We start from the raw sequence: 26,679 nt of genomic DNA on the forward strand, positions 1-26,679 counted from the left end.
TACTGCAGTACTTTAAAAACCAGATCCCATGAAGGGGAAAATCCTTTCCCCTATTGCCTGATAATAGCAACCCAACCTTTTAGGTGTTTTTAAAGGGATTTATCATGAAAACTAAATAGTGAACATATAATGGAGAAGTGGGGCCTACAACAATGTGAAAATTGGACCAGTAGAGAATAAAATAGTATTCATTTACATTTCTTTTTTTTTTTTAAATTTTTAGGCAATTGGTGTTAAGTGACTTGCCCAGGGTCACACAGCTAATAAGTGTCAAGTATTTGGTCTGAGGTCGGATTTGAACTCAGGTCCTCCTGACTTCAGGGCCGGTGCTCTATCCACTACACCACCTAGCTGCCCCTATTCATTTACATTTCTAATAAAGTATCTCCCTGCTGTAGGCAGGAAAGTAATTTTAGGTCTTTCCCCATCCCAGGTCACTCAAAAGAGACTGGCTTAACAATCAACACCCAAAAAGCTAAATGGATGAGTAGATGTTGTATAGATTATGACAGGCAGTTGGACTGAATCTATAATACATATAAGTCTATATGTATTGTACAGGTAGTACAGATGGACCATGAGCTTGAAAGAAGAGGAAATTAGATTGCATTTGGGAAACTGCACAATGTCGTCTGGGATTTCAGGCTGTTTATCCATATAAAACTCATCTTTTTAAGACCAGTATTCTCCTGGATATTCTATAGGACTATCAGTTATGGCACACCAAACTTGTAAAGAATCAAAATTGTGGAGAACCCAAAGGCCAGTGGAGGAACAAATGGTGGGGGTAAACAGTCTGCCAATATATTGATGATGCTTTGTGCTCAAAGAGTGTTATAAAAGAGGTCATTCAGGAAATACATAATCAGAAAAGAAGGTAGACTGGCCACCTAGAGAGAAGGAGGGTAACAGATGACAGCATAAGCAGCATACAAGAACACACAATATTGAGAACCCAAAAGGAAGGCTAAGACATGGGATCATAGATGTATTCAAGTATTACTTCCTCTTCCACCTAAAAATAAAATCATGCCCCTGTTTCAAATTTTAACATTCCCTTTCCCTCTGAGTCAGTATACCAAAGTTCTTATCCAGGAAAAGGAATCTGCAGGAGTTCTGGAGAGAATGTTTATATCTGATGTTGAAACTGAAGTTTTTTAAAAAAAACTATGATCACTTGGGTGGTTTCCAATTGGACCTCTTCACAGAAGTTATCCATGTCAGTCTTATGTTGGGATTAGAAGGAAAAAGGGGCTTGCCACAGAGGTATTAATGACACACCTTTTTCACCCCAGCCTCTGTTTTCTGAGAGACAGTTTCCTACCAAGAAAAGCTAAGGGACATTTTTCACCATCCTCAGTACCCTGCATTAAAAATCACTCCAAGCTCTCCATTTGAGGCCTCCTGGATAGGCCACAAAGTACTTTTTGTTAGAATCATGGGCAATCAGAATGTTGCATCTTGCCAAGTGGGCTTTTATCAGTCAGTCCTGTAATTCAAGAACCTCTTGTCCTGTCCCACATGTGCATATGTTAACTCAAGCTTGAGTAGAGCCACCGCCTAGAGCCACCAGAGAGCTATGTCCCAGGGTGGGAAATGTGGAGGGCCCTAACATTTAACATAAACATTTCTTCAGAGAATAAGTAGAAGGGAGTAGGAGTGACACTTCTCTCTCCCACCCCCACCCCCCAGGTATGAATAACACCCATATTAACTTCTTTCCTGTACATTGTATGGGAGGGGATCTGTATGAGATATTTCTGGTAGAAAAAGAGCATTTGTCCTTAAATTCCGGAGTTGGACTAGAGACTAGAGCTCCCCCACACACCAGGTTCTATCTCCTTAAACCATTATAGTCATTTATTCTCCCTCTCACTCAACTGATGTCTTAATCACTTGGAAATTAGTTAGAATGTCTGTTTGTCTTGCTTCTCCTGGACTGCCCAAGTGTTGAAATTGTATCTGTGGCTTTGAACTTGAGTCTATTACTTTGTGGTTCGTGTTTTTCCTTGTCACATGCACATCAAACTCTGTGGATCCTGGGGTGGATGAAGGGGAGAATGTCTTCCTTGACTCTCCTGCAACTAGTCTTCCAGTCCATTCATGCTTTTCTAAAACTTGGGCTGGATTTTTCAAATGCCAGATGTTATGCTGGCATGCTCATGTAACTCGGGTGTCCCACTGCTCCTGCCAAGTTGTAGTCCATAATAAGCACATATACCTGTGCCTTCTATGTTTCCTTTAGCAAGTTCCATGGCTTGATTCTCTGGCTTGTAGAAGTAGTATAATGATTTTGTAGTTTGGCAGAAACCTGGGTTCAAATCCTACTGTAACTTGAAACCTGACATGTCCAGAAATGAATTTATCCTCTCCAGCAAAATACTTGCCCTTCCCACCACTAATTTTTGTTAGTGATACGACTTTTTACCTAGTCACCTTCATTATGTTTGTTTTTTCTCCCACTCTCTCTTCCCTCCCTTCAATTAGCTACTAAATCCTGCTGATTCTATTTTATAGAGTCTTCTAATAAGGCCTTTGGGCCTTAGTCTATCCTTCTCTAATCACCCTGCTTAATCTTCCTACTACACTGTTTTTTAAGTATATCATTCTTCTAGTCAAAAATCTTCATACCCTTGACACCAAAATTTGGGACCATAGTATTCAAGGCTCACTATAATCTAGCCCAAAGGTATCTTTCCACTCACATCTCATACCCTTTTATATATTCTATGTTCCAGGCAAATTGACTATTAGCCAACCCTTCCACCACTGAATTCTGATCCCAAAAGTGTCATCCAGAAGGCAATAAGAATATATCTGTAAAATGCTTGGTGAACTTTAAAGCATTATATAAATGCTTTATTATTTATGAAATGCTTTATTCCATTATTTTTATGGAATTTATTTATTTATTATTATGGAATATCTCAGCAAAAGAGGTTGGGAGGAATCTTGGCAGTCTTGTAGCTAACTAGAAGAAATTCTCATTTTCATACTGAAAGACTATTCATCAAAAGTACATAGTCATATTTATTATTTAGGAAGAAAAATGAAGACAGCATAGAAACCTACTCATGAAACTTTTACTAACATAAAATTCAAAATACAATGTTTTACATCAGTGGTTCTTAAACTTTTGGGTCTCAGGAACCCTTTACACTCTTAAAAATTAGTGAGGACTCCAAAGAACTTTTGTTTGTGTGGGTCATATAAATAACATCAATATTATTTCTGTAAAAAATTTTGATCCCTCAGACCCTCTGAATGTCTCTTAGGGACCCTCAGACTTTAATAACTATTGTTTTAGACTATTCATTAGTAAAATATAACTAAGGTCTCCTTCATCAAAATGAAGGACATAATGAACAAGTAGGTGAAAGGAAAACTTTGTATTCTGTAATTTTATGGCCATAGATTACAGCTCATGAAAATTTCTGTTAAATTCAAGTTAAAAATGATTGGCAGGCTCAAATTCTTTCATCTGATATGTTTTTCCCTGTCATGTTTACATCAAATCCACTATATAAAGTAAAACATTTAAAACATATTTTTAAAAAATTCTGATATTAATTTAAAATAGTGAAAAGTACTTCCTGAGGTCTCTTTACATGCAGTATGTATCAATAAATAATATTTTAGAATATGAGCTTCAGTGGGTAGACACATAGACTTGCATAATTTTTAATGATCATAAAAAACTGTGAAGGTCAAGTATTAAATAGCTAAGTGTATATTATGAAAGCATCTAGGTGATTCAGGCGATAGAGCACTGGGCCAGGAAGACCTGAGTTCAAATCTGACCTCAGACACTTACCAGTTATGTGACCCTGGGCAAGTCACTTATGGCAAACCATTCCAGTATCTTTGTTGAGAAAACCCCATGGATAGCATTGGCATGTGACAGGGTGACAAAGAGTCAAACACAACTGAACAACAAAAAACATTATGTTTTTGTCTCATTCATAAAATGTACACATAAGGAAAGCATGGATCCCATATAGAAAAACAAAAAATTTCACATATAGTCCTCTGTGAATCAGAACTGAGAATTATAAAGTCTTTTTTTCCTTGTTTACATATACACATCTTTCATGCTCTGATAGAGGCCAGATTTACATGTCTATAAATGATCAAATATCAAAATATCAAAAGAATCAAAACTATAGGTTACCACTCAAAGGGAAATTAAAAGACTAATGCTGGCATCTATGCAGGTTTAGTTGGCAAATTTGTCAGTCAATAAACATTAATTGCCTACCATATGCCAGGCACTGTGCTAAGCATTTGGGAGACAAAAAAGAGATAAAAGACAGCCCTACCCTCAAAAAGCTCACAATCCAATGCAGTAGACAGGTAAATAAATATTTACAAACAAGCTATATACAGGACAAGTAGGAAATAATTGAGAGTGGGAAGGCACTAGAATTGAGGGGTTAGAAAAAGCTTTCCCAGAACATGTAATTTTAGTAGGGACTTAAAAGAAGCCGGGGAAGTCAGTAGGCTATGTTGAGGAGGGAAATCATTCTAGGTATGGCAGATAGAGAAAATGCCTAGAGCTAAGAGATGGAGTATCTAGTTTGCCCAACAGCCAGGAGGGTGGATCAAAAAGTATGGGGCATGGAGGAGTGGGAGTGGGTAGAGTATAAAAAGACTGGAAAGGCAGGACGGGGTTAGGTTATGCAAGGCTTTGCGAGCCAACCAGAGGATTCTGAATTTGATCTTGCAGGTGACAGGGAGTGACTGGAGTTTAGAGTACGGAGTGACATGGTCAGACCTGTGCTTTAGAAAAATCACTTTAAGCTTATTAGAAAAGCACAGGTAAGAGGAGCATGCAGAAAATCCATCTGGTACGTTGAGGACACTGCTGAATACTCCTGTTAAAGAGAATTCTCTTTGAGCTATTTGGTTTCTTGATTTTCTTTAGAAATGGCAGCTGTCAGTGGATTTATAAAATACTCTATGTTTACATTCAACCTTATATTCTGGGTATGTGGCTGCATCATCCTGGGAGTATCAATATATGAACATGTCAGCAAACATGGTCAAGATATCACATACGAAGACGCATCTGGACTCACCATATTTGCAGCTATAAATCTCTTGAAAGCTGTGGGCACCATTATCATAGTCCTTGGTTTCCTGAGATGCTATGGCGCTATGAAAGAAACTCACCGCATGCTGTTCTTGTTCTTCATCGCATTACTTCTTTTTTATTTATTTTATTTTTTGTGGAGGCAATTGGGGTTAAGTGACTTGCCCAGGATCACACAGCTAGTGAGTGTTATGTGTCTGAGGCCGGATTTAAACTCAGGTCCTCCTGACTCCAAGGCTGGAGCTCTATCTACTGTGCCACTACTTGCCCTGATTGCAATTATTCAGATTGTTGCAGACGTATTAGGCATTGTCTACAAATCCAAGATTGAAGAATCATTTAAAAAGAATTTCCAGGAACAGGTGAAAACTTTGACTCAAGATGGTACTGAACATGAAACATTTAAAAACAACTTGGACAAATTTCAAAAGAAGTTTAAATGCTGTGGCTTGATCGATAGAGTTGCTGACTAGGGAAAGAACTTTGACAAGTATTCTGCATCATGTGAATGTACAAACACTACTAATACAAATGATATTTGGTAATGTATATGGGGAAACAAGTTTACAGAGACATGTGGTGACTGTATTATAAATTATTTAAAGAAAAATTTGATTGTTGTTGCTGGAATTGCATTTGGAGTGACAGTGATTGAGATACTTGGCTTAGTGTTTTCCATGGTCTTATACTGCCAGATTGGGAAAAAAAGAAACTACAGGAGTTACGCTGTAACCCACAAAATCTGCCTTTTAACAATTTGCTTTGCTCTTTAAAAAAAAATACAACTTTGTCAAGAAGTATTCAATTTGCTAAAATACTACATTTTGATGAAAGCATAGGTAATTTCATTATGCATCAGATGTCTTTAAGAGTTACGTGACATAATGATTTGAATGTATATTTTTATTCAGAATAAAAGCACATTTTTGTTTTAATTGAATTTTGAAATTTGAATTTGAATTTTATTTTAATCGAAAAAAAAAAGAAAAAGAAAAAATCACTTTAGTGGCTGAATAGAGGACGGACTGAAGTGGGGAGAGACTCTGAGGAAGGCAGACCCACCAGCAGGCTAATGCAATATTCGAGGTATGAGGTGATGAGGGCCTGCACTAGAGTGGCAGAGAAAAGGGTGTACTCAGATGTTGAAAAGGTGAAATTGACAGGCCTTGTCAACAGATTGGACGTGGGGAGGAGATAGTGAGGAGTCCAAGATGACTCCCAGGTTGTAAGCCTAAAGGCCTGGAAGGATGGTGTTGCATTCTATAGTAATAAAGAGGTATGGAGGGTTTAGGGGGAAGGATAATAAGTTCAATTTTGGATGTGTTAAATTTAGATGTCTACTAGATATCCAATTTGAGATCTCTGAGAGGCAGCTGGAGATGTAAGACTGGAGGTCAGTAGAGAGGTTAGGTCAAGATAGGTAGATTTTAAAGTCATCAACATAGAGATGTTAATTAAATCCATGGGAGCTGAAGATATCAAGTGAAGTAGTGGAGGAAGAAGACCCAGGACAGAACCTTTTGGGACAACCACATTTAGAGGGTGTGATAGGCACAAGGATCCAGCAAAGGAGCTTGAGTAGTGGTCATATAGGTAGGAGGAGAACCAGGAGAATAGTGTCTCAAAAATCAATCAGCATCAATCAACCAAAAAACATTTATGAAGCACTCACTATATGCCAGACACAGTGCTAAGTGTTGCAGGAGAAGGTGATCAACAGTATCAAAGGCTACAGAAAGGTTGAGGAGATTGAGGATTGAGGAAAGGCCATTAGACTTGGAAAAATAATTGGTAGCTTTGGAGAGAGGAGTTTCAGTGGAATGATAAGGTTAGAAACTAGACTGTAAGGGAATGAGAGGAGAGAAAATAGAGGCTGCAAAGGGCCGGGGATGGAAGGATCAAGTGAGGGTTTTTTGAGAATGGAGAAGATGTGAGCATGTTTATAGACAATAAGGAAAGAGCCAGTAGACAGGAAGAGATTGGAAATATGTGATAGAGTGGAGATGATGGAGGGAGCAATCTGTTGGAAGAGACAGGATGGAATGGGATCTCTTGAGCAGGTATGGGGTGGAGGGTTAGCTTTGGTAAGAAGGTAAGGCCACCTCATCATGTGAAGGAAGAAGGCACTGGCAGAGGGAATATGAAGGCAGAGGATATGAGGAAGCCAGGAGAAGAGGGAGCGCACAGCCTCAATTTTTTTCTGTTAAATACGAAACAAGACTCTCAAATGAGAGGAATAGGTTTATGTGAAGATGAAAAGGTTTTAGATAACTGCTATGGAAAGTGGGATAGTGAGCTAATGAGAAAGGTATAGTAGGATTACCTAGCAGCCGTGAAGGCCCAGTTGAGGTTGTGTAACATAAATTTGTAGAGGACCCTATTGAATGGTTTTGTGATTTTCTCCTCCATTCAACAGCACCTTGGGTAGGAGTGAAGACAGTGAATATTATCCAGGTTGCCTAAGGCTGACACTTGGAACTGTGCAATTGGCAAAATGATAAGGGGGCTAAGAACCCAAAAGAAGACAATAGAGAATTGAATTGGATCACCAGGGGGTTAAGATGGGGAAAAGAAGTGAGAAGGGCTAGTGCAGGAGAGATGGCCTGGGAGAGAACTGGGTTGAGTTTGGAAGCCACAATGTGAACGAAAAGTACAGTTTGGTAAGGGAAGGCAGAAGAAGAGGTAAAAAGCCAATAGATTATGATTGGACAAGGGGATTTTGTAATTCTTGAACATGGAAGTGATATATTTGTGGGTGATGAATGACAAGATTAAGAATATACTCATCTAGCAGGCAGACTTCAGAAAAACCTGGAAAGACTTGTATGGAGTGATGCTGTGAAGTGAGCAGAACCAGGAGAACGTTGTACACAGTAACAACCATGTTGTGAGATGACTAACTTTGATAGACTTAGCCTTTCTCAGCAATGCAAGGATCTAAGACATCTCCAAAAGTCTCATGATGGAAAATGCTATCCACATCCAGAGAAAGAACTATGGAGTTTGAATGCAGATCGAAGCATATTATTTGCTCTTTTTTTTCCTTCTGTTTTGTTTTGTTTCCTTTCTTGTGGTTCCTCCTATTGGTTCTAATTCTTCCTTACAACATGACTAATATGAAAATATGTTTAATAGGAATGTATATGTAGAGCCTATATCAGATTGCACACTGTCTTGGGGGGGGAGAAAAATTTAAAACTCAAAAGCTTATGGAAGTGATCGTTGAAAACTAAAAACAAATTAATTAAAAACAAACAACAACAACAAAAAAAAAGAATATGCTCATCTTTGTTAGGGCTGAGGTAGGGTAGAAGAGGTCTTAGGAAGTGAGTAGGTTGAGGAAACTGAGTGGTTAGGATGCTTAAAGGAGAGTCAATATGAATGTTGAAGTCTTCTGGATGAGGGCAAGAGTTGGGGAAAAGAGAAAAATTGTGAGCCATGTACTGAATTCAATTAAGAAGAAAAGGGGAATGATCTAGAAGTTTATAGACAATTACCAGGAGTCTGATTAGGTAGTAGAAATGAATACAATGAACCTCAAAGGAGGAGAGGTTACTGACTGATGGAAGTAGGGGGAGGTCTTGGAAATGGCAATAAGAAGCAGCAACCTAGATGAGTGAACTGAAGAGAATATGTGAAGGTGCAGCCATTACTGGAAAGCATGGTCAGATAGAGACTGGCCTGCTGCCTGTTATTGTAGGACCTCACAAGAACAATTTTTTACATTTTTAAGTAAAGTTTTATTGTATTTAAATACAACTTTAAAAATAGTACAAAAATAGGCAGCCTACTCTCCTCGTGCTATAGTTTGCAGACTCCCCCTTTAGCATACTTTCACTGATGACTTGCACTAGAAAAATCAAATGAGACAACCTTTGTAAAGCACTTGGCACAGTTTCTGACATACAGTGGGAGCTTCATAAATGCTTATTCCCTCCCACTAGAAAAGTAGTATAAAAGATATCAAGGACATAACACGAAAAAAGATGGGCTAGAAATGTGGCAAAAACCTGATGGATAAATCTGTACTGTACAAAATATAATCCACAAAATACAAAAGACCTAGAAGAAGGCTTCCAGAATGTTGGTAGACAAGCTGTGTAGGATTTGTTCAAGGATGAACAACTAGCACAGGATGAATCTATAAGGTGAGAGTAGAATCAAAGGGAACTTACACCTTGATGAAATCACAGTCATCAAAGTATACATCACTTTAAACACCACAAAGGGAGGGAGAAAAAGGAATATTAAACACACAAAATTATTCAACCTATACTGAGGAAAGACCAGCTTTATTTTCGAGGCTGCCACCCTTTTAAAGCCCAAAATGTAACAATATTTCCAAGGGCAATTATGATTTATCATTAAATAAGAATGATGGGCAACAATGGAACTGAGCCATTAAGTTACGCCTAGGACACTATGAAATAAAGCAAGTGTTTCAAATTAAATAAATGATTTTACTAAACAAGGATAGCAATTAACATCTATACATTAAAAAAACATATACCCTTGGTGACTGTCATTATTTTGGCTTGAAGTTTTCTTACCCCAACCCAACAATAGGATGGCCTGAAAACAGACCAATGCTAGCAGCCACCATGGCAGGGAAAGGAGGACCTTACCATCACTTGTCTCAGTCCACAAGGAGCACCTAATGAATTAAGGCCAGCATGAATTAGCTTTGGGGAACCTTCCAACTTAATCTCAAATTCCAGTTCCCAAGCTCAAACAATGGATATCCACTTTCAACAGGATGCCAACCTGCCCTACTCCTCCCCATCCCCATATTGGCTGGTAGAGGTAACCCAGACATGCCATGTTAACCCTTGTGCCCACCCAACTACCCCATTCCCAACAGTCAATGGTTGAAAACTGTCTGCCCTGCCACTGTTCCTCAAGGTCCACAGAGCCTTACCATCTGCTCTGCTGTTTTGTCAGTTGGACTCCTGGCCTTTTCATTGGCCATGAAGCTGAATTCTCCCTTATGTGCTGTCTACCCAAATTACAGCATGCGCTCCTTGAAGGCAGGAACCATCTCCCTTTTCCTTTTGTGTCTTCAGAACTTAGCATGGTTCTTGCCAAACAGTAAGTGCTTTTCAAATGCTTTTCCATTGCATTACATGAGAATAAATAGAATGTTTTGGGGAACAATGCCTAACCTTTCCACATATCCACCTAGTCTGCAATAGTTGCTTGCTATTGCTGCTTGTACTACCTTTAAGCCTTTTCATCTGGAAGCTTTCAAGTTCTTGCTCAATTGATGAAGGGAAAAATGATAATGGTGGTAATGAACCAGACACAGTATCTGCATTGGTCAGCTCAAAATTCCTTGCCTCTAGCAGCAACACAGGAAGGGGAAATTTCAAGTTCCCTTTATTACCTCTGTCCTTGGCAAATGTCAGAATTATCTTGAAGTTTATTTTCCTCTTAACCATTCAAAAATAATCCCTCTTGACAGCTTGGTAGGTGAATTCCTTATATTTTCCTGGTCCTTTATTAGCAGGAGGAATGGTTTCATTATTAATCTCTAATAGCTGCATCATGTACTTTTGGCCCAGTCAATCAAAATGTTTAATCTACATAAATACAAATATGCTCTTCACAGTAAGAAGTCTGTATCTCTTTTAGTGAAGTGTGCTTTTAACCATAACCAACTTCAATATTTCATGATAAATACATTCTTGGCTTGCAAAGTAACTTCATTTTCTTCCTGAATTTGTAAAATGTGAGTAGAATGCACACTTTGCTATTAAAATTCCAGCCACTCTGTCATATATATACAATTCGATGGTGAAATTTCACCACCTTCATGGCAATCATCAAAAACCTTTGGGAACAAAAAAAAAAGTTTCCAATTAAACAGAAGTTTTAAAAAACAATTTCATTACAGGCACAGATATCAATTATATTATACCCCACTACAACAAAAATCTGTTTCTTAGGATCAACTGATAGTATACTTATTTCAAGCAATATTCAAAATGAAATTTGTTGAATTTTAAAGGAATCAGGACAGTGCCTAATAATGTATCATCACATGATCTGACCTTTAATTGCAAGGGGAATTTATTAGTAATTACTAGAGTTTTTAAAAAACCACTAAAATTAAATGCTCATATTTATCATTTTATCTAGGGTAGCAGCATGGAATAGTAAATAATGCCACACTAGGTTTAAGGAAAACGTTAGCTTAAATCCTGCCAGTGGCACTTATTGGCTGTGTTAACATAGGCAAATCATTTAACCCTTCTGTGGCCCCAGGCAATGCTTTAAGATAGGGGTTATCAAAAAATAGTTATCAAAAAAATTTTTTTAAGTTCATGGACCCCAAAGTCTATCAAGATGACCTCCTAGGCCATATGACTTGAGTTTTCTCAATTTCTTTATCTCTCTACCTTAACATTTCTCTGTGTTAATTCATTTATTCCTTCCTTCATTTATATCCTTGATCCCTTCTTCCTTAAGCCCTTGCTTTATTAATCATCTCTCCTTTCTTGCACTTTTAATCTCTCCCTCTCTACCAAATGTGCCTACCAACATGTTCAGCTTTCTCCAATCCTCCCCTTCCCCATTACGCTTCCAATCCTCCCCTACACCATTCCCCATCTTTACTAACCCCTTGAACAACAGTGTTCTTTCACTTTTTTTTGACAAATTTCTCAAGAGAAGTTAGTCTATACTTGTTGCCTCTATGTTCCATCCTCTATAAATCCTTGCAATTAGATTTTTATTGCTACTATTCTACTCAAAGTGCTGCTTAGGTTAACAAAGACCTCCTAATTTTTAGTCTAATAGCTTTATCTTTCTTCTTCTTTCTGCAGCAGGTGAAATTGCAGAAAACCCCTTCTTGAAATCCTCTACTCAATCTGCTTTTGTGTTACAGCACTCTTCTGGTTCTTATCCTGTCGCTTTACATGCTTCTTCTCTCACTGATTTACTGGCTCCTCTCCCCTTGTACATAATATGAACATTTCCTAAGGTTCTATTCTCTGCCCACACTTCTTCCAATACATTTACTTTGGCAATCTTATTTAATCTCATAGCTTCGGCTACTACCTCTATTTAGGTGATCCTCCAATCTCTAGCTCCAGTTCTAATCTCTCTGCTGACACACTAGGGTCTAAAAGCATGCTAAACACAGGATCAGATGTTGAGTTGGAAGCAATCATCTAAGCCACCATTTTACAGATGAAGGCACAGGCCCAGAAAGAAAGTGATTTACCTAAGGTCAGACAGGTAGAAAGTGGCAGATATTTTAACATCCTAAAGGCTGAACTTCTCATTTCCCCCCACTAAATCATTGCTTCTTCTTCACTTCCAAATTTCTATCAATGGCACTCAAGCTGGAAAACCTTGCAGTCATCTCTGACTTTTCTCTTTCTTATTCTCCAAATACAGTCAGGGTCACTTATGTCCTTCCCTGTTTTGTAACCAAACTTCCACTATCTTAGCTGAGGTCCCTATTACTTACAACTACACCAACAGCAGTATAGTGCAAAATGCACTCAAGTCTGGAAAGCCCTAGGTTTGAATCCTGCCTCTGAAATTTATTAGCTGGGTGATCTTGTGCAAACTACTCAATCTCTATGAGCCTGAGTTTCTCCATCTGTAAAATGGAGATAATACCTGTATTATTTACTTCAAAGAGCTGTTGTGAGGATCAGATGAGCTAATATAAGTAAAGTGTTTTGAAAATGTTAAAACCTTATACGAACGCCAGTTGTGATTACAAGATTTTGTATGAGTGTCATAAATGATCTCTCTGCCTCTAATGTTTTCCCCTCTCCTCCAATCTGTCTTTTATACTGTTGCCAGATTAATCCTACCACTAGAAGGACTGGAATTTAAGAATATATTGGAAAACCAACCTGCATCAATTGATGCAGCTCATTTTTTTATCCATAAGGCAAAGAAAATAGAGATAGCAGGATGAAGAATTTTGTTTCAAAGTAAAATTAATTTTTTTGTGTGTCAATTAGTGTGCCTGTCCTTCCAGTGTTAAAGCAAAATTCTGATCATGTTATTAAACTGCTCACAAACTTTCAATGGTTGCCCATTTCCTATTGAATGAAGTCCAAATTGAGTATCCTCGCATAGGATGGCACCTCAGTATCCTGAGATGTTAAATACAACTTAGCCTTAAACTATCTTTCCAGTCGAATTTCCTACTACTTCCCTAAGTATACCCTGTATTCTGGCTAAACCAAATTATTAATCATGTTCTGAATCTGTCTTGTACTTTTGGTCAGACTATCCCTTTGCTTAGGAAAGCCTTGCCTAACCTCTTCTCTTTGTTGAAATTTTACTCATCTTTAAATCTTCAACTTAAAATCACTTTCATGAAATGAAGCCTTCCCTGTCCTCACAGGCTGAAGTGATCTCTCTGTCCTCTGAATCTGATAGCACTCTGTTTTTACTTCTTGTGTGTCATTTTCAATATTTTGCCCTGTAGATAGTTATTTGTATAAATGTAATAAAAGCAGTGTGGATTGGGTTTATCTCCTGGCTCTGACACTTACCTAATCTCTGTGAGCCTATTTTGTCATCTATAAAAAGGAACAATAATAATTAGACTACTCACTTTTCAGGAGTGTGGTAAGGAAGCATTTGTAAACCTTTAAATACTACATAAACCTGAGTTATTATCATATTGTCTTTCTCTACCATTAGTTTAAGCTCCCTGAGGACAGAAATATTGTTCATCTTTGTCTTGCCCATGATGCCTTGTATATAGTGGATATTTACTAAATATTTTTTCAAATAAATGAATATAAGCAGATTTATAAATATGAAGATTTTGTTACTAAACATTTTGTTTCTTCCTCTTCTTACAAGAACTTTAAAACAACTTTTTAATGCCAGAATGTTGTCAGGAATAAATTAAAATTTACCTTTACTTATAGATGAGGAAATTGGGGCATAAAAAGCACAGTTTTATAAACAGCACTTTAACAGCAGGTCTAAATAAAAGACAAGCAGCTTAAGAGCTATTTTATAGGGAAAAAAAGGTAAATGATTTGCCCACCTGACAAAACTAATTAGCTTTGGAGTTAAGGATTCAAATTTTCAAACTCTCAGAATCTGCAGTCTATCCTTGTTCTCATGATAAACATGACTGTGCATAAAAGACATGATTTGCTCAATAACTGGCCAATGAGGCAAAAAATTATGACAGCAAATTCACGTGACAGCTCGTGGCTACCCACAACAGTCTTAGAAGAAGATAAGTTTTATTTCTCTTAGGTTACCTATTCAGTATGTTCATTTTGAAATCAATTAAAAAATATAAAGTAGCCTAACTTACCGGACAGAGTCCACAAGGCGCTCGAACTAAGCCAGTAGGCTGTATGATTGGACTAACAGCCCTATACAGTTTCATATGTCCATCAACACTGCCAACTGTACCTTCTTTGGCAGCAATGATGGTCATTTCCACTTTGCCATCATAAATAAGTGTGTTCAAAATTGTTTCAATATCTTCCATGGACAACTCTACCTAAAAAAAAAAGCAAAAAAACCTTATGATACTCTTTATATAACAGAGATTGACAGGTTGATATGCAAGCCTCTTTTTTCAGGTTTTTTAATATGAAAATTGTTCATATTTGTCACGTGTATAACAAATAAAAGCAGTAAAAAATATGAAAACTGAAATGATAGCTGAATACATATCATTTTAAGGTTTACTAAGTAGTAATTTTATTCTTTTGAGTCAAATCAACAAGTAGTTATTAAGTACCTACCACATTCTAGGCACTGTGAGCCTCACTTTTAGGCCTCACAACAACCTTATGAGGCAGGTATTACATGTATTATTATAGCCATTTATAGATTAGGAAACTGAATCTCAGAGAATTAAAATGACTTGTCCATGGTTAAACAGTTAATAATTGCTGGTGGCAGGATTCAATCATAAGTCTTCCTGACCCCAAGACTAACACTCTAGACACTTGTGAGGTGCAGCCTCTCTTTTTCTTTTTTTGGGGAAAAAAAAATAAAGCAACACTGATATACCACTCATAATTCAATTTGGTTTAGCTGAACAAGCATTTATTCAGGTTTTACTATGAGTCAGGCATTGTCCTAAGCACCAGGATACAAGGAGCTTACATTTTGCTGGACAGAAACAGTACAGATAAGTAAATACAAAATAGATGCAAACTAAATACAAAGCAATTTCAATGGGTTGGATGAGGAGAAGTGAAAATACCTAGGGGAATTAATTAATCAAGGCTCTACACAGGAGGCAGCACTTGAAGTAGGGGTTACAAAAGCAGAGGTTATAAAGGAGAACGTTACTAAACTGAGTACTAGGAAGGATCTTAGAGGTTATCTCTACCCCCTGCATTTAACTTATGAGGAAACTGATGCCTACAGAGGTTAAATGACTTGCCCAAGGTCACACAAGGAATAAGCGCCAGAGGGAGTATTTGAACCTAGGTCCTGAGACTACAGGGACTGTGATCTTTCTGCTATCCTACATTGCTTCCTCTTACTAAATCTGAGGTATCTATGAGACATCCAGGTTTAAATGTCTCATAGGTCAGTGGCAATGCAAAACTGAAGCTTAGGAGAGATGAAGGCTGGCTGCAGACAGGCTTTTGGAGTTATTTATATAGTTGTAATAACTGAATCTACGAGAGCTGATGAGATTACCAACAGAGTACAGAAAGAGAAAAGGGCAAAACCTTTGGGTGTATAGATTCAGAAGTAGGACATGCATGGTGATTCTGTAAAGGAAACAGAGAAGGACTGGACAACTATGAGGAAGAAAAACCAGGAGAAAGCAGTCATGAAAACACAGGAAAGAAAGATTATCCTGCAAATGGAGTGGTTAGTAGCATCAAATAATACAGAGAAGTAAAGAAAAATGAGGACTAAGAAAAAGACACTGGATTTAGCAACTAAAGAGAATATGCCTTTCAGCATCTACAACTATCAAAGGGTCACAATTACCTAGTGAAATGGGGAAAGCACCAATCTGCTATACTGTATATGAAGAAGGGTAAATGGGTAAAAATAAATGGATTGAACTAGACAGCCTCATAGCCTCTTTCAGGCCTAAACCCACAATCCTAAAGGTATGCATACAGTCAACACATGGCACAGTGCTTACAATGGAACCCAACTAGTTCACATTTCCAGTCCAATAACCAAAATCCTTGCTAAAATATTTATTCTTTCAAGTTAGAAATCTAAGTCTTTCACAGAAAAAAAAATTACATCTAAAACTAAAAATTTACTTCTAAAACTAAAACTTCTAAAATTTCTTGATAAAAGAGATAGTGCTTGGTTATACATTCCATACAATAGGTGGTAGAGGGTGGCATCACAGAATGCTGGGCCTGGAGTCAGGAAGGCCTGAGTTCAAATCTAGCCTCAGACACTTACTAGCTGGGTCACTCTGGACAAGCCACTTAATCACTGCCTGCCTAAGTTTTCTCAACTGTAAAATGGGAACAAGGGCATTTACCTCCCGGTGAGGGGCAAACAAGATAATATACAAAGCATTCTTCCTTCCTTTCTTCATTTCTTCCTTCTCTTCAACTAGTCTGAGGCTTTACAAATCCCCAGTGCCAGCCTGGAAAGGCACCATGCCATTTTGTTTATCTGCAGTCTTCTCTGTGCCACCCCTCTCCAGTTTGGGCTCAGGCTTCACTCTCCAGGACACAAGGTGCTACCCTGTAAAACCTAGGACAAACCTGGCCAGATGTGTTCAGCTCCCTCTTTAAGCCTTTATCAAAGGATCTTTTTCAAGATCCTCATTTAGAACCTGGATCTCAACCTGAGTTAGCTCTACGTCAACCTGCTGCTCATTCCCCTGCTTGTTATTTTCTTAAAAGTAAAAGAATTCCTCTAGCTCCCAAATTCTGAAGGACGTTTGTTAAGTATTGACTGAAGCCCACATTCTCGGTTCTAGTAACAGCTGAAGCGATACAATTCCACCCTCTGAACAAAAGTTTAGAGCAATTGCAAGGCATTAAGACTGATAAGAACATTTCTTATGAACTAAAATTTAATGAAGCAAAAAGGTTAGAAACTTGAAACTGACCTTACTAATGCCTAGTTCACAAATATATTTCCATACTTCATGAGATGAAGCAAATGAACTGTTTCTTTGTATCATGGGGTTCTGTTTGCTTTCTCTAGCTGTTTCTGCCTGAAAGTATAAGGGAAAATTTCAGTTAGGAGGATGTTAATGAATGGGTTTTTTTTTTTTAAATGCATAATTTATACAACACTGCCAAACTAAAGAAATTATGTTAAGCAAATATCTAGATATTTATATTTATAACCCAGTCTAGCACCTTTGATTTCTAAATAATATGATTTAAAAGGATTACATATATACAAAAAAAGATTATTGCAGTAATACATGTCTTACCTTGCTTTGTAAGAATTTAAAACACTGTTGGTTTAGCACTTCTACAAATTCAGATTCAAAATCTTGGTCACTATACCAGGCTCCACCAGTTACTGATCTATCTGGTTGTAAATTATACAGCATATAAACCTTCTTCTTTGAGGCCTATGAGGAAATATGCAAAGTTTATCTTACTAGGGGGACAAATACAATTTTTTCCAAACCCTAAAGATTATTATTCTAACCAATAAAGAGATATGCGTATGGAGAGGAAGGCAACATCCTAAAATGAAGAAAGACTATAATATAACTATCAATCTGTGAGCATAGTCTAAATACCAAAAAGACAGTTTTTCGCTTTCTCAATATGCATACCCTGGTGAATAGCTCAGTCTCTGAAAATTAGTTATAACTTTTAACCAAACTTATGTAAACTGAGTTACTTGGACACACATCTCTAAAGGGTCAGCATTAAAGGTCACTAATCAAGCTACCTCCATTGTAGTGAAAGGAGCTTATCAGTGTGGTAGGGTTGGGGGTTATAGAAGAAACATCAATAAATTAGAGCTAAACTAAAATGGAAATTATGTCTGCCATTGGATAACTAGTTGAGAAATGATCACTACCATTAATTCTTGCCTGAAAGAGTACAGTGGCTTTAAAATTTCTTTTGTGCCATGTCAAGGCAAGAAGATATAAAGAAATAGGACTATATCTGAACAGGAACTTTGAGTCTACTAAATAAAAAATAATTTTTTAAAGCTTCAAATTTCTGATTACCGAGGACTTTATACAAAGAAGAGTAGTCAAAAATAATATAACTTTCACATATATATTCTGAAGAGGTGAAAAGGAAAAAATTTACTTACTGCCACAGATTTAACAGCTTTGATAAGCTTTTTACTCTCCAAATTCTTTAGTATTTTGTTGATTTCTGTTAATGGCAAGTTACTTTTATATCGAATATCTCTGCTCCAGATACCTAAAAAAAAATTTAAGTAGCTGAACTCCTCAAAATATTTCATGTTAAACAAATGACACATACCTGATTTGCACGTATGTGCTATTTTGTTACAATTCCAAAACTGCCTATGATAATAAAGAATATGAGCAAATGTATGTAATACTATAGTCACTTACTGGTTTCTAACTGTACTTAGATTGTAAAAAGAAAATCAAATCAGTCAATACACTATTTTCTAATTTTTAAAAATCTCAAATCCTACTAATTCATTTTTTTTAAAAAGATACTTAGGTAAAAGAAAATAAAAAGTATTTTAAGTATCTAAAAAAGTAGATTAAAAACAAAAGTAATATTTAATATGTATATTTTCCCCCTAATCATCAGAATAGAGAAGATTAAGTAAGCATTCCACCTTTACCTCAGAATGAAAAAGGTTTTAAGCAAGGCTTTCTGTGAGAAAAGCTAGTGTATGTGTCAATACATTTGAGAGGGAAAAAATAGAGAAGAAAAGGAAGAAAGCACAAAGTGACATGCAAAATTATTGAAAAGTAGTATTTTTATTAAAGATTTCTCTTCCTTTTAAATAGGATTTAAGTACCTTTTAAGTACCTCTGAGAAGAAAGGCGATGTAGCTCTCATATAAGTCTGTTGGTAGAACTGAAGGAGCTAGATTTCTTGGCTAAGCTTACTGAAGACCCAAAGGAGGTAACAGTGAAATGAGTAAGAAAGAGTAGTTGCTAGCTAACAGAGACAGGAATGACTTCTTACTTAATCTACTTTCTCTCATTGTATATAGAACCAGGTAAGTAGTTTGTTTTCATGCTTTTAGGTCCTTTAATTTAACCCTCTGCCCTATTAAACAAAAGCACATGTTATCTGTTGCAAAGTAGTTCCTAAGGAAAGTTGTCTGCCTCCACCAATGAAACTAACTAATGTTCCCAAAGTTCTCTGTAAACCTATCCTAGCAGAAATGACTGTTTCAAAACAGAAAACTGGAGTAAATTTTGGGAAGGAATTACATAGGGAAAATATTTTTCTTGATTTTCTTTCCTAAATAAGGAGATTAGGGAAGAAATACACACATGTGCCATATTTTTTTGTGTATGTGTAGTCTTATACATACACGTGTGTACAGTATATATACATTATATATATACACACAGAATTTAACTTTATTGGCTTAGAAAACTATAGTTTGATATGAACTGATGAAACAATTTTTTTAATCTAAAATTGCTTATTGAAATTTTTAGACTGTTATTTCATTGCTGTACTCAGCTGAATACCTGCTCTGCAACTTATAGCCTTGAACAGATGCCCAGACTCTGAAGATTAACTGACTTACCCAGGGTCACAGAGCCCCTATGTATAAGACGCAGGCCTCGAACTCAGAGTCTTCGTGACTATGAGGCCACTATACCAATCTGTTTATTGAACTGTCAGGTTAAAATTACCATTCATTTTAAAAACAATTTCCTTATAGTTGATAATATATAAAATCAAAGTTATAATTGCAAATTGTATCATATTTTTCCAAGCAAGCACCAATATAGAATCCAAAGAGTACTTTCTACTACATACTACATACTATATACTAAAATATGAATATTTTGGACATGATTCTTCAATACCTTTATTTCCGGCATCTTCTATGATTTGATACACTAGCTTCTCTTGGTTATCTGATCCCTTCATTTTACTGGGAAAAAAATGTTATTAGAGAGCAAAAAATTGTTAGAATATTATTTCTGATGTTTATCCTTGGTTTTGAAAATATTCATGGATTAAAATATTATGTTGTTACATTTATTTATTTACAAATATAAGAACTTACCCAGTATTCTGAGATTCTTTTATTCTATACAGAAGGCCTGTATTGCTCCTTAAGAGATCCAACTGTCCCTGTAGTTGTTTTTATAGAAAACAGTTAATTATTTGATACATCAAATTTGACAAAGGACTTCAAAATACTTATTTATAATAGTTTTCTCTAACACAAACACCCAAATACTGTACTCTGCCCTCTCATTTAATTATTAACCCCTAACTTGAATAACTAGCCTTCATGAGGAATCTTGTTTAGGTATGGTTTGGACTAAGAAGCCTTTGATGTATCTCACCACGTTGCAATTCTGTGAACTACCCATAATAAAACAAGGTACATTCAATTATGTTCCCACTAATTCTTGAAAAAACTTTTAAAAGTTGTGAACAATCACCCTACCTAAGTAATAAAATATGGACATTCAGCATATATAAGCACAGATGTTCTATAATCAAATAAAACTTGCAATACTTATCAGGAGACTTGGATTTAAATCTAAGCTCTAACATTTGCTGCATATACGACTGGGCAATTCACTGACCCTCCTGGAGTTTCAATCTCATCATCTATAAACCTGGGACAAAAAGAATTTCACCAACTACCTCACAGGTTGCCGTGAGGAAAGGGCTTTGTAAATCCTACAACACTATGGAAATGTTAATTATTATGAATTATCTGACCCTCACAATGACAGGAATTGTTATTATGTTGTGATATTATGAGACATAGATGGGAAACGTTTCAAGTAATTATGCCAATATGATTTTTATATAATTAAACCATGCATTCCTATGGTTAGCTGCTAAAATAGGAATATAAGGGGAACAGGACCTTTTGAAGACACTAGGTCTGCAACCTAGACAGCCAGGGCTTACTACTTCTCCAGCAAGGGGTCAATTATTTTGCAAGTACACTTGAACCCAGGTGCTAAAAACTAGGCATTCTAAGAGTATAGTTTCAGCCAGCACCTTCATCAAAGCTGGTGAAGCCAATATTGTGGGTCCATAAATGACTAACCTAAAAAATTAGATTTTACCTTACCATAGATAACAGTCTGTTGATGGCCATTGCCCTCTGTTGAGCTTCTATATGAGGCATCTCATTCTGAATAACTTGGTCTGTGATCCCATGAGGGAACTGATGACATAATTCTATTATCCTATGAACAAAGATATCAACAATATTTTATACAACCCATTTCAAGGAGTGAGGAAAAAAGCTAGCATCATGAAATATAGTTTCATCTTTTCCACATTTGACAAATAATTGTTATAATTGATTTTGCTCACCCTTTACTAAATCTGAGTTTTAAACTAGAGTAAAACTCATATGAGAACATTTGGGGGGGGGGATTTAAAGTTGTGGCTTTAAAATCCCATCTAAAATACTACTTTTTACAGGAAGCCTTTCCCTGTCTCTTGTAATTCAGTGTCTTTCTATTATTTCCAGTTTATCCTGTCTATAGCTTGTTTACACAAAGTTACTTGCATATTTTCCCCCCATAAGATTGTGAGGTCCTTGAGAAGAGGGACTATCTTTTACCCTTCTTTGGCTTCCCAGTACTTAGCATAGTGCCTGTCACGTGATTAGTACTTAACATTTTTGACTGACTGTATACCTTAAGATGGAGAGATCTAACACAAAAGACTTGGAATTTCCTATATTTCATACATTTGCTATTGACATTTCTGAAGATAATGCCATTGTTTCACCTTGCCATTATGTTGTTCTCTATAACAATAACAAAGTTAACAATACCAAATAAAACTCCTTGCAAAATATTCCCCTGTCACTGGACAGTTTGTTTGTGTTGAGTTGTGAACTCCCTGAGGGCAGGGAATGGTTTTATTTCTGTATCCCTGCCAAAATCCAGCACAAGTAGTTTGTACATAGAAGTCTCAGAAAAGTATTTCCTGACTTGAATTAAAACTGTACATGATCAGGTACAATCCTGGAACTGCTGAACAGTGCTGGAAGAAATTCACTCAACCATGCTAACTGGGTTTACTATAAATTTATGATACCAAATCTCAACTGAACTCTCACTACAGCAAGGCAATCCTTTGATTCTTCCCTAAATGATTCTCTATCACACTTCCTAAAGCAGCTAAACCAAATCTTCTTCCCTCAAGCCTTCCATCCCTCCCCTCCCTGACCCTCTCAAAAGAGGACCTCTTCTCATACTTTACTAAGGAAAGAGAGGCCATTCAATATGACTCCTCCTTCTCCCCTATTCTACATCTCAAAAACCCTTTGATATCACTCCTTATTTTCTCTTTTACTATGGTCTCTGAAGAGGTAGCCCTTATCTTCATCAAGGCCAAGAGTTTTACCTGTACCCTTTATATCATCCCACCTATCTCCTCCAGCACAACTGTTTATATAATCACCTCCCTTTTCTTCCAATCTTCAGTCTCTCCCTATCTATTGGTTCCTTACCCGCTGCCTCCAAACATATCTTGTTCTTTCTCCTTTATCCTTAAAAAGTTGTCTATACTAGTTTCCTCCACTTCCTCATGTTTCAGCTCTTGCATTCTTGCTGTCAACCTCACCACCCAATCAAAACTGCTTCTCAAAGTTAATGACGATTCTATTTTTATTTGTTAAAAATGCAGTGGTATCTTCTGTTTTATAACATCATCATAACACATCTCCTCTTTGATTTGCCACCCACCTCCATTATTTTGATGTATATTGGAGCTTTCTTTGAATTTCTGACCTCCCTTGGGTATATGCCTGGCATTGGTATCTCTGGGTCCAAGAATATAGGTCAGATGGGCCACTGCCATCTTCCCAGTCTTCCAGGTTTGTGATCTTGGCATTATCCCGGACTCCTCACTTTTCTACATATCTAATCTGTTGCCAAATCTTTCTATTTCTACCTCCATAACAGCTCTCATCTCCAATCCCTTTATCCACTCACACAGTTAATACCTTAGTTCAGGCTCCTCTCCTATTCAATAAACTCCACAGGCCTCCAATTGCCACCCTAAAGGATCAGTTTAGTTTTTACAGCCTCACACAACCTGGCTTCCACCTATCTTTCCAGCATCATTATACATTACTCCCCCTCAAGTCCTTTGTGATCTAGGCAAACTAGCTTTATCTATGTTCCTCATATGATGCTTGCTCTCTCAGTTTTCCTCCTATTCAATCTCCTTTTCTGTAACCATTTCCCTCCCCCTTACTATGCATGGACCCCAGGAATCTGTCCTTCCTCTCTTTTTCTACACACTCTTTCAATGCCCTCATTAGCTACTATGTGTTCAATTATCACCACTATAAAGATTATTCCCTAACTATTTATCTAGTCCTGGTCTCTCTCATTAGCTCCAGTTAATCAATCATTTATCAAATCTCTATTATGTGTCAGGCACTGGGTTAGGCACTGGGAATGCAAAAACTAAAAAATGAAAGTCTTTACCCTGAAGGAAGGAACTTAGTATTTCATCACCTATGGCCTACTGGAACTTTCAAATTGTATATAGGGTAAGCATTTCGATACATCCAAAACAGAACTCATCTTTCTTCCCAAATCCAACTCTCTGTTTAACTTTCCTGTTTCTGATATGGGCACAACTATACATCCATTCACTCAAATTCCTAAGTTCAGAATCATCCTCCAACACTCTCCCTCTTCTCACTTACACAATAAATTATCTTCTTATTCTGCTTCATCCCACATATCCAATCAGTTATCTCCTCACTCTCCCTCATTCCACAGCTGATATATCCAATCAAGTCTTGTCAATTCTTTCACTAAAACATCTTTCATACGTGTCCCCTTCTCCACACTCAAATCATAGTTCAGGCTCTGATCATCTCTTTCCTGGACTACTAAAACAATTAATCTAGCCTCAGACATTTACTCTCTGGGCAAGTTACTTAAACTCCACCTACCTCAGTTTCCTCATCTATAAAATGGGGATAATAGTAGCACCTACCTCTCAGAGTTGTTGTGAGGATCAAAGCCTTAAAGCACTATATAAATGCTAACTATTATTATTATTATTATTATTAATTAGTCTTTTTGTCTCAGATTTCTCCCCTCTTCAATTCTCCACATAGCTAAAACACAAGTTTGACCATGTTTCTCCCCTGCTCAAGAAGCTTCAGTGGCTCTTTACTGCCTATGGGATGAAACATGAACTCTTTTGACATTTAAAGCCCTTCACAACTTGGCCCCAACTTACCTTTTCATATATATTACACTTTATTCCTTTCTACCACAGTATCATCTTGATTCCTTAACTCTTTCTCAGTCCCCATATCCACTGAGTTGTTAAGTCCTGTTAATTCTACCTTCAAAATATCTCTTATGCCTCCTTCTCTCCTGACACTACCAAGACTCTGGTGCAGGCCTTCATCACCTCACCCCTAGATTATGAAGATACCTGCTGGTTGGCCTCTCACAACTATTTCCCCACTTCAGTTCATCCTCCATTCAGCTGTCAAACTCATCTTCCTCAAGTGCAGGTCTGACCATGTTACTTCCCTATTCAATAAACTCCAGTGGTTCCTTGTTACCTCCAGGATCCCATATAAAATCCTCTGTTTGGGTTCAAAGTCCTGTATAACCTTCCCCCTCCCACACCTTTCCAGTCTTCTTTCACCTTACATTCTCCCCACATATATACTCTGCAGTACAGTGACACTGGTCTCCTTGTTTTTCCTCACACATAACGCTCCAACTCCAGACTCCAGACTTTCACTCATGGGCTGACCCCCATGCCCGGAAGGCTCTTCATTTCTGCTTCCCTGGCTTCCTAGTCTCACCTTCTTCAAGATGTCTTTCTTGGTCCTCATTGATCTTAGTGCCATCCCTCTGAGATTATCTCCATTTCACCCTGCATATATTTTGTTTGTACATAGTTGTTTGCATATTGTTTCAGACTATGAGCTTCTTGAGAGCAGGGACTGGTTTTTTGCCCTTCTTTGTATCCCCAGCACTTAGAACAGTATCTGGCACATAGCAGCCACTTAATAATGCTTGCTGATTTGACCTTTCTTAATAACACTCCCCAAACTGCTTAGTGAATGAACAAAAAAGGCATTTATTAGGCACTTCCTATGTGTTAAGCACTTCACTGAGTACTGAGAATACAAAGACAAAAGAGAAATAGTCCAAACTCTCAAGTAGCCTTTATTCTAATAGGGAGAGAAAAAGTATATAGGAGAGTGGGGGCTAGAATGGTTTGGCCCAGAAGTACAAAAACGGTGAGAGGAATCACTGGACTCTTAAAATGAGATATCTTTCCAAAAGCAAGGAAAGTTTTGATTTGATTACTGTTCCTAGAGCAAGGTGGAAAGAAAAGAGCAGCAGCATGAAAGGAAGATCAATAAGGAGAAGTATGGTCAGGTTATGGGGCCAGCTAGATACGATTGGTTTTCACCAATCAGGACATTAGGAACCAAGGGTAGTAGTTTCAAGTGTCTTTCCTCTTCATATATATTTTTATGTGCTTATATGTGTACATGTTGTTTCCCTCCATAGAAGGATGGCTGAAATTGTTTCACTTTTGTCTTTGTATTCCCAGCTCCTAACACAGGCATTAACAGTTATGTTTGCTGACAGAATAATTAATAAAATGTTATGAATGTCTGTCTCTCCTTAGGTTATGGTAAAGCTTTTTAGCTAGGCCCTGTGAAGCTTATCTTCATAAATATTTTTATAATTATATAGTAACATAATTAGTTTCCTTTGTAACCCTAATGCGTTTGAAAAAATAACATTCTAAGAAGGTCTGACACAAAAAATTTAAGAATCCCTGGGTTAGAGCATCCAGTAAGGCTAAGGTCTTAGGTTCAATTCTCTGCTTCTTACAAAAGCTGTACACTTGACTGTGACATTTCCTCACACTAGACCTAAACATAGTCAAATTATCACCACTACTGGAACACTTTAAAAAGCATGTTTTTACTCACGTCATTTAATGAATGAATGAAAAAGCATTTAAGCATTTACTATGTGCCCAGCACTGTCACCTCAGTCTACACTTGTAGCCTCTTAAGTTATTGCAACTGTCTAGACGGAAGTAAGAACAAGCTAAGTAATTCAGAGCCTGCAAACTTTCCGAAATCAATTCGAATTCATCAGGCCACACAGACTTGTAAAGGGTTAGGTGGGCAAAAAGGGGAGGAGCGCCAAGCCCCGCGACAGTCTCTGTACCCCCTCCCCGGGGCCTTTCACTCCCCGGGAGAAGGTGGGCTGGTGGTGAAGGGAACGCAAACTATAGGTAATTCCCAGCGTCTCCTTTTTACCTGTTTTCTATTTCGACCGGGTCCGCATCCGGCGGCTGTGCCTTCACTTTCACCTCAGCCATGAGGAGGCCGTGCTCGGGTCAGCCGGGCCGAGAAACCAGGAACTCGAACCTCCGCCAGCCACCCCCCCGGACTCCACCCCCCACCCGCGGAGAAGGGGGCCTTTTCCT

At 37.5% G+C, this 26,679-nt stretch overlaps 1 protein-coding gene across 2 annotated transcripts; it reads right to left on the reverse strand.

The window, feature by feature from the left end:
* Window positions 1-9,365: 9,365 nt before the first annotated feature.
* On the reverse strand, window positions 9,366-26,633 carry POLR3F (RNA polymerase III subunit F). Of its 2 annotated transcripts, XM_027840454.1 has the most exons (9): window positions 26,510-26,633; window positions 21,290-21,407; window positions 20,258-20,325; window positions 20,055-20,122; window positions 18,329-18,441; window positions 17,481-17,624; window positions 17,148-17,255; window positions 14,400-14,591; window positions 9,366-10,922 (listed from the first exon to the last, which is right to left on the reverse strand). In XM_027840454.1, the coding sequence occupies exons 1-9, from the start codon at window positions 26,569-26,571 to the stop codon at window positions 10,845-10,847; spliced, it is 951 nt and encodes a 316-aa protein (XP_027696255.1). In that variant the 5' UTR covers window positions 26,572-26,633; the 3' UTR covers window positions 9,366-10,844. The 2 variants fall into 2 exon arrangements, with proteins under 2 accessions (XP_027696255.1, XP_027696256.1); XM_027840455.1 differs by lacking the exon at window positions 17,148-17,255.
* Between the last annotated feature and the right edge of the window lie 46 nt (window positions 26,634-26,679).

This window comes from Vombatus ursinus, unplaced genomic scaffold (genome assembly GCF_900497805.2).
Source record: "Vombatus ursinus unplaced genomic scaffold, bare-nosed wombat genome assembly UNPS02014841.1, whole genome shotgun sequence".
NCBI classification, from domain to species: domain Eukaryota; kingdom Metazoa; phylum Chordata; class Mammalia; order Diprotodontia; family Vombatidae; genus Vombatus; species Vombatus ursinus.

What these genes read in the sequence shown, in the direction of transcription:
- POLR3F (XM_027840454.1), bottom strand. Translation starts at nt 26,571, where the DNA reads ATGGCTGAGGTGAAAGTGAAGGCACAGCCGCCGGATGCGGACCCGGTC. An exon ending in AAGCTGTTAAATCTGTGGCA is followed by an intron (nt 17,625 to 18,328) that starts GTAAGTAAATTT and finishes ATTTCCTCATAG; the next exon opens with GCCTCAAAGAAGAAGGTTTA. An exon ending in TTAAATTCTTACAAAGCAAG is followed by an intron (nt 17,256 to 17,480) that starts GTAAGACATGTA and finishes TTATACTTTCAG; the next exon opens with GCAGAAACAGCTAGAGAAAG.